Raw genomic sequence first — 7500 nt, forward strand, 5'->3', positions numbered from 1 at the left:
TATATATATATATATATATTTACATATAATATATATATATATATATATATATATATATATATATATATATATATATTTATATATATATATACATATAAATATATAAATACATATATGTATGTATAGACACACATATATATACACACACATATACATATATACACATGCATAAGCACTGTGGAAAGGGTGTATGATTATTAGCACGGTAGTAGAAAGCGACTAAAAGAACAGCTGCTGCCTTGAAGACATGCTTTTTTTATGAAAAGGCTAGAAGGTTCACTGCCAATGACTGTAAAAACGACTTCCCTGTATATGCACATCATATATATATATATATATATATATATATATATATATATATATATATATATATATATATATATATATATATATATATATATATATATATATATATATATATATATATGTGTGTGTGTGTGTGTGTGTGTGTGTGTGTGTGTATGTGTGTGAAATACAGAAATCTACCTAAAGGAATATAAAAACAAGAATATTCAATGTTCTGATCCCATCGAACTTCGTACCAAAATCTTGAAAGTTCTTGAAAAACACAGTAACTTCGAACAAGTGTTGTAATACTTTGGCGCTCACAGATAGCTCAAGTTTCGAGAAATTTCTTGATATAAAAAAAATCCAATAAAAGTTTCTCATGAGTTAACTTTGCAACTCAAGACGCCGGAGAGTTCAGTCTTGTTGGAGCAATACTTAACAGAAGATCAAGCCACTAGACCATGATAAAATGGTTTAGATATTTATTGGAAATCAATAAATTATTCTGAGTTTCTTAAGAGGATTAAATTACCCTCTTGAGTAGTTTATTCATTTTTAATATTTGTTAACATGTAATAAAACGTGAACAGTTTATTACCATCATTAAAACATAAAAACAAATTGTTCTCCCATGTTTATTTAAAACCTAGGCGTATACATTTAATGTTTTAATGTTGATTAGGCTGACATAAGTCTCTCTTTATAGTTTATATACGAAAGGTTTATTTTAAATTTGTTACTGATCTTAAAATATTTCCCATTAATTATTCATCATTTCTCATAGTTGAAATATACCCTTATTTCCTTTCATCACAGGGCTATTTTCCATATTGGAGATCTTGAACTTATAGCAGCCTGCCTTTCCTACTAGGTTTGTAGCTCATTATTATTAGTTCTGATTTGTAACAACCTCAGTTGCTTAGTATTTACCTGATGATATATATATATATATATATATATATATATATATATATATATATATATATATATATATATATATATATATATATGTGTGTGTGTGTGTGTGTGTGTGTGTGTGTGTGTATGTATATTTATTACTTACGCCAAGTGGGTTATATTTTCGAATCGTTTTATTTTATTTATTTATTTATTTGTCTGCGCGCGTGTGTGTGGAGATGATTATGTCAAAACTACTAGACGGATTTTGATGAAATTGTCTCCGAAAATAGACGTTAGGTCATAGACGACCTCAATAAAGCTTGGAGATGATACGGATCCGGATTCTAGATCCCGATTTGCATTTTCCGCCACTTTTTACCATCTACTATATTGTTAGCATATGAAACGTGGGAGGCGATGTCCGTAGACTTTAGTTAAATGTTGGCAACATTCATTAACGAAGATTTTAAATCCCTTATTGTTCCTGTCTATCACTGTCTTCCATTTTAAATCTCTGATTGTTACTGTCTACCACTGTATACTATTTTAAATCTCTGATTGTACCTATCAGCCAATAATATCATTATTGTACATATAAAACAAATTAAGCTTAAACAGTTCCCTTTAATAATGTCACAACCATTCTAACGACACCTCTGTATCGTCTGGAATTCCCCTCAGAGGTTTCCCACTCACGTCTTGCCTAATGTCACATGAGCCTGACCCCAATTCCAGCAAAGACCGCATAATGGAAATGCTATTCACGTTGGAGCAGAGAGAGAGAGAGAGAGAGAGAGAGAGAGAGAGAGAGAGAGAGAGAGAGAGAGAAGAGGGGGATTGGAACCTATTATATCCTTTGGGTACTGTGTTGAGTAGCTTCTAATATAAAGAGAGAGAGAGAGAGAGAGAGAGAGAGAGAGAGAGAGAGAGAGAGAGAGAGAGAGAGAGAGAGAGAGAGAGAGAGTAGATGGGGATTGGAACCTATTATATCCTTTGGTTACTGTGTTTAGTAGCTTCTAATATAATGAGAGAGAGAGAGAGAGAGAGAGAGAGAGAGAGAGAGAGAGAGAGAGAGAGAGAGAGAGAGAGAGAGAGAGAGATATTAGAACTTATTATATCCTTTGAGTAGCTTCTAATACAACCGAAAAGAAACCTCAGGAAAATTAAGGACCGGATAGATAATTTTTTTTTTATTTTCTATTAATAGCCATGGAAATTTAATTTTTCATCGGGGGACGCATATTCTTCGAAATTATAAAAGTTTTTGATATAAAAAAACATAAGAGAATTGACCGAAAAGCTAGCAACACAATTTTGATATCACAAAAAAAGCAAAATTACACAGAAAATGCTTCAACCTCAATTTAAACTAAGGCTTAATGGTTTAAATGTCGCTCATGAATGGCACAGGCAAGGAAAAGTGACATTGCCCTAGCAATCAGGATAATATCCTAGAGACTGACCATATATTATATGATCAGCACCCAAGCCTCCTCTCCACCCAAGCTAGGACCAGCGAGGGCCAGGCAGTGGCTGCTGATGACTCAGCAGATAGACCTATAGGCTCCCCCAAACCCCCCAACCTTAGCTCACAAGGATGGTAAGGTTGCAGACACTAATGGCAATACCGAGTCTGAGCGGGACTCGAGGCCCCGACTGAGAAAAACCAGGCAAAGACGTTACCGATCAGGCCACAATAAACAACTAAATGAGAACTAAACTAAAAAGCCAGCAACACGATTTCGATATGGCAACATCCACATACAGAAAGACGACTTGCATAAATTTTACCACAGGAGTCTCTCCTTTACGCATTTTCTCTTTAAACCAAAAACAGGTCAAGAAAATACAAATAGCGCAAGAAAGGAAAATAAGACCTGTTTAAATTCAAGTTAAACATTATCATTTCATTTTAAACCTCTTTTATAAAGTTACCAAAATCAATCAGTTAAATAAAAATCGATATATACAATAAATAAATATAAATGAAAAATCCACTTACCTGTATTTTCCTTGCATTGTTTTATACTGTACAATATGTATATGTATAAATTTATATATATATATATATATATATATATATATATATAAACATATAAATATATGTGTGTATATATATATATATAAATATATATATATATATATATATATATATATATATATATATAAATATATATATATAAACATATAAATATATGTGTGTATATGTATATATATATATATATATATATATATATATATATATATATATATATATATATATATATATATATATATATATATGTATATATATATACACATATATATAAACATATATATATATATATATATATATATATATATATATATATATATATATATATATATATATATACACACACAAACTATTTACACACATACATTTAAATCATTTAAGACGAAATACCACCAAATATATCACCTTAACCTCACCAATTCGACGAACAAAAGAAAAAAAGGACGAAAAAAAAATACAAAATAAAAACGTAACAAATAAAAAAAAAAAAAAAAAAAAAAAAAAAAAAATTGGACTAAAAAAGAGCCACTTACTTGTCCCTCAGATTGGAGACCCCGCCGTACCCGCCGTTGACACCGAGCAACTTGGCGATGATATTCGCTCCCTTGAAGACGTTGACGATGAAGAATTCGGCGGGATACGTCTCCCGTCCTTCCTTCTTGTAGACACGAGTCACAAAGCCGTAGAAGACAACCTGCGAACGGAGAGAGAGACGAGACACAGATGAAAGACGAGGAACAAAATTGAAGGATTTAACAGTTACAACATGACACAGATGGTTGGAAGGAGAACTGGCGTAAAAAAAAAAAAAAAAAAAAAAAAAAAAAAAGAAAAAAAAAAAAAAAAAAAAAAAAAAAAAAAGACGACGAAAATATTTACTGGTTTCAGCTGTTTTTCAGTAAAATACAGGTCGTAATTTTTCCTTATTTTGTTATATTTTACGGGCTGATGACCGTAATATCAGGTATTCACCGTTTTTAAAACGGATATTTTGACGTAAAGGAGGGATATTACAGTAACCAAACGATAAAAGATAATAACGAAGTTAGGTAAAAATTACGGTCGCTTGTATTTTACTGAAATACGGCTAAGAACAATAAATTTTTTACGGAAAATTTCCGATTGAAATTACGCTTTTTTATAACAGCGTAGTTGTAGGTGTCGTGAGATAACAGTTGAAAGACAAAATGGTAATAAAAGCAGAGCTGTTGATAAAAGGAAAAGCCAAAATGTAGATCAATAAGGCATGGGAAGCTTCAAATGGGAATTATAAAAAGACAAAACATGGATAAAAAGAGGTATAAAAATAAGACATGAAGGGAACTCACGCGAGATGTACAGATGTTGGAAGGATAAGATAGAGTAGTTTTAGGTGTCAAGAGATAAGAGTTGGTTGATGAAATGGAAATAAATTAATGAAATTGGCGATAATTACAGTGGGAATTAGAAAGAAAGAAAGATAACTCAAGTACAGATGTTTAGTCATCGGAAAGATATACGGATCATGATAAGATCAAATTGGAAAAAAAAGGTAAAACAAAATGCTACTGCAATGAATGTTTAAAGGACGCTCATGAATAGCAGAGGCAAGGGACAGTGACATTGCCCTATCAAGCAGGACAATGCCATTGAGACTGACCATAAGTACGTTTGATAAGCGCTTACGGATCACCATAAGAAGATCAAATTTGAAAAAAAAGTAAAACAAAATGCTACTGCAATGAACGTTTAAAGGACGCTCATGAATAGCAGAGGCAAGGGACAGTGACATTGCTCTATCAAGCAGAACAATGCTATAGGGACTGACCATAAGTACATTTGATAAGCGCTCAAGTTAGGACCAAGGAGGGCCAGGCAATGGCTGCGTATGACTAAACAGATAGACATATAGGCCCCCAAAATCCCCATCTTTAGCTCACAAGAATGGGGATGTTGCAGCGACCAAAGAAAGTAAAGAGTTTGAGCGGGACTCGAACCCTAGTCTGGCGTTCACCAGTCAGGGACGTTACCACATCGGCCACCAAGATAGACAGTTAATTACAACATAGAGGACGAGGATAAAATGTAAGATCGAGACAGTAAAATATATAATAACCCAATGATGAAGTACACAATTAGACTCATGGGCAAACAGACATTTTAACGTCGTTACTAATATCAAATTATCATACATTGTTTTGTCATTACTTCTCATCTATAGTTTATATATATCCTTTCTTCACTGAGATATTTTCCCTGTTGGAGTCCTAGGTTGTAGTTTAGCTAGTGATAGTAAAAAATAGAGGGGCACTCAGTAGAGCGATGACCTCCACCGCGGCAGCTTATTTCTCGACATTTCGCTCGACCTTGACCTTGACCTTTGACATTAACATGTAATAATTGGCATGGATTTTTATACACTCAAACATGAACCAAGTTTAAAGTCTCTGTGACAACGATATCCAATCTTATGGATGATTACGTGAATTGACATTTTGCTTGACCTAGACTTTTGACCTTGACCTTCAAAAATTTAATTATTTCCAGCTTTATATATAACATTTAATTCCTGCAAGTTTCATTACTCTACGATTACAATTGTGGTTAGAAAGCTGTTCACAAAGAAACACAAACAGGAGAGAAAACATAACCTCCTTCCAACTTAGTTGGCGGAGGTAATAACGTAACGATTTAAAGAAGCCCGAAAAGTATAAGAGAAAAGGGCACTGGAGGATACAAATAGATAAACAAGACATGCAATACATAAACATAAAACAGGAAAGTCTGATAAGAGAAAGAAAGAAGACGAAGTTAGTGGTAGCTCAGATAAGCAGACAATGGATAGAAATTCAATCGAGATTTAAGTGGCTGTCAGGTGTTGGAGAAAACTTGAAAATACGTTGCTGAGTTGAGACACAAAGAGCCTCTTAACTTAAGATGGTTGGAACAGAAAGTTGTTATTGGAGAGGAAAAGATAGGTAGAGACAAGGACTTAAGGACTTAAAAAGAAAGGCAGACTTTAATCCATTTGAAGAAAGGTATACACAAGGACATAAGAAGAGAGGTAGACTCTAATCCATTCAAAGAAAGGAAGACACAAGGCCATCAAAAGAAGGGTAGACACTAATCCATCAAAAGGTAGACGCAAGGACATAAAAAGAAAGGTACACACTAATCCATCAAAAAAAAGGTAGACACTAATCCATTAAAAGAAAGGTACACACTAATCCATCAAAAGAAAGGTAGATACAAGGACATAAAAAGAAAGGTTAACACTAATCCATTAAAAGAAAGGTAGACACTAATCCATTAAAAGAATGGTAGACACAGCGACATAAAAGAAAGGTTGACACTAATCCAATAAAAGAAAGGTAGACACAAGGATAAAAAGAAAGGTTGACACTAATCAATTAAAAGAAAGGTACACACTAATCCATTAAAAGAAAGGTAGACTCAAGGACATAAAAAGAAAGGTAGACCACAAGGATAAAAAGAAAGGTAGACACAAGGATAAAAAGAAAGGTAGACACAGGGACATAAAAAGAAAGGTTGACACTAATCGATTAAAAGAAAGGTAGACAAAAGGATAAAAAGAAAGGTTGACACTAATCCATTAAAAGAAAGGTAGACACAAGGACATAAAAAGAAAGGTTGACACTAATCCATTAAAAGAAAGATAAAAAAAAGGACATGAATAGAATAGGGAAAAATAAATGAGGTAGTTCCGTTTCAAATGAGAAGCAAACATATTATCTAGAAATAATTATCTGAAAAGAACTCAAGAGTCTCTAGGCTTAGATAATAGGTCTACTTTCCATTATCATTCTGGAGCCCCGACCGAAAAAAGAAAAAAAAAAATATTACGGGGTTGGTAATAAGAAAAAAAATTTTTCTGACCCAAATGGCATGTATTCTCTCTCTCTCTCTCTCTCTCTCTCTCTCTCTCTCTCTCTCTCTCTCTCTCTCTCTCTCTCTCTCTCTCTCTCTCTCTCCTACTTTGCATAATTTCAAATCAACGCAAATTCTCCATCACGATAAACACAAGAGAGAGAGAGAGAGAGAGAGAGGAGGAGAGAGAGAGAGAGAGAGAGAGAGAGAGAGAGAGAGATTTCAATAGCCATTCCTCAGCTTCAGGAAGATGGGTAAAGTTCTATTTAAAAACATAAAAGGACAAATTTAGCCGTGGGAAAATGTCGTGGACAAAACTACCTCCTTGAGACCTAGAACTTTCCAGGGAAATATATCTCCGGCGGAGACATCAATCCTGGATGCGGTTTCTGCATTGTTTCCAAGCTTTA

General features: G+C 33.4%; 1 protein-coding gene across 1 annotated transcript in view; it reads right to left on the reverse strand.

Annotated features, from left to right (window-relative positions):
• LOC137618240 (uncharacterized) overlaps nucleotides 1-7500 on the reverse strand; it is a 406446-nt gene that overhangs the window by 370637 nt on the left and 28309 nt on the right. Inside the window, exon 2 of the mRNA XM_068348391.1 lies at nucleotides 3756-3917. Within this exon, the coding sequence (XP_068204492.1) occupies nucleotides 3756-3917 (162 nt within the window). The remainder of the gene's footprint in view (nucleotides 1-3755; nucleotides 3918-7500) is intronic.

This window comes from Palaemon carinicauda, chromosome 24 (genome assembly GCF_036898095.1).
Source record: "Palaemon carinicauda isolate YSFRI2023 chromosome 24, ASM3689809v2, whole genome shotgun sequence".
NCBI lineage: Eukaryota > Metazoa > Arthropoda > Malacostraca > Decapoda > Palaemonidae > Palaemon > Palaemon carinicauda.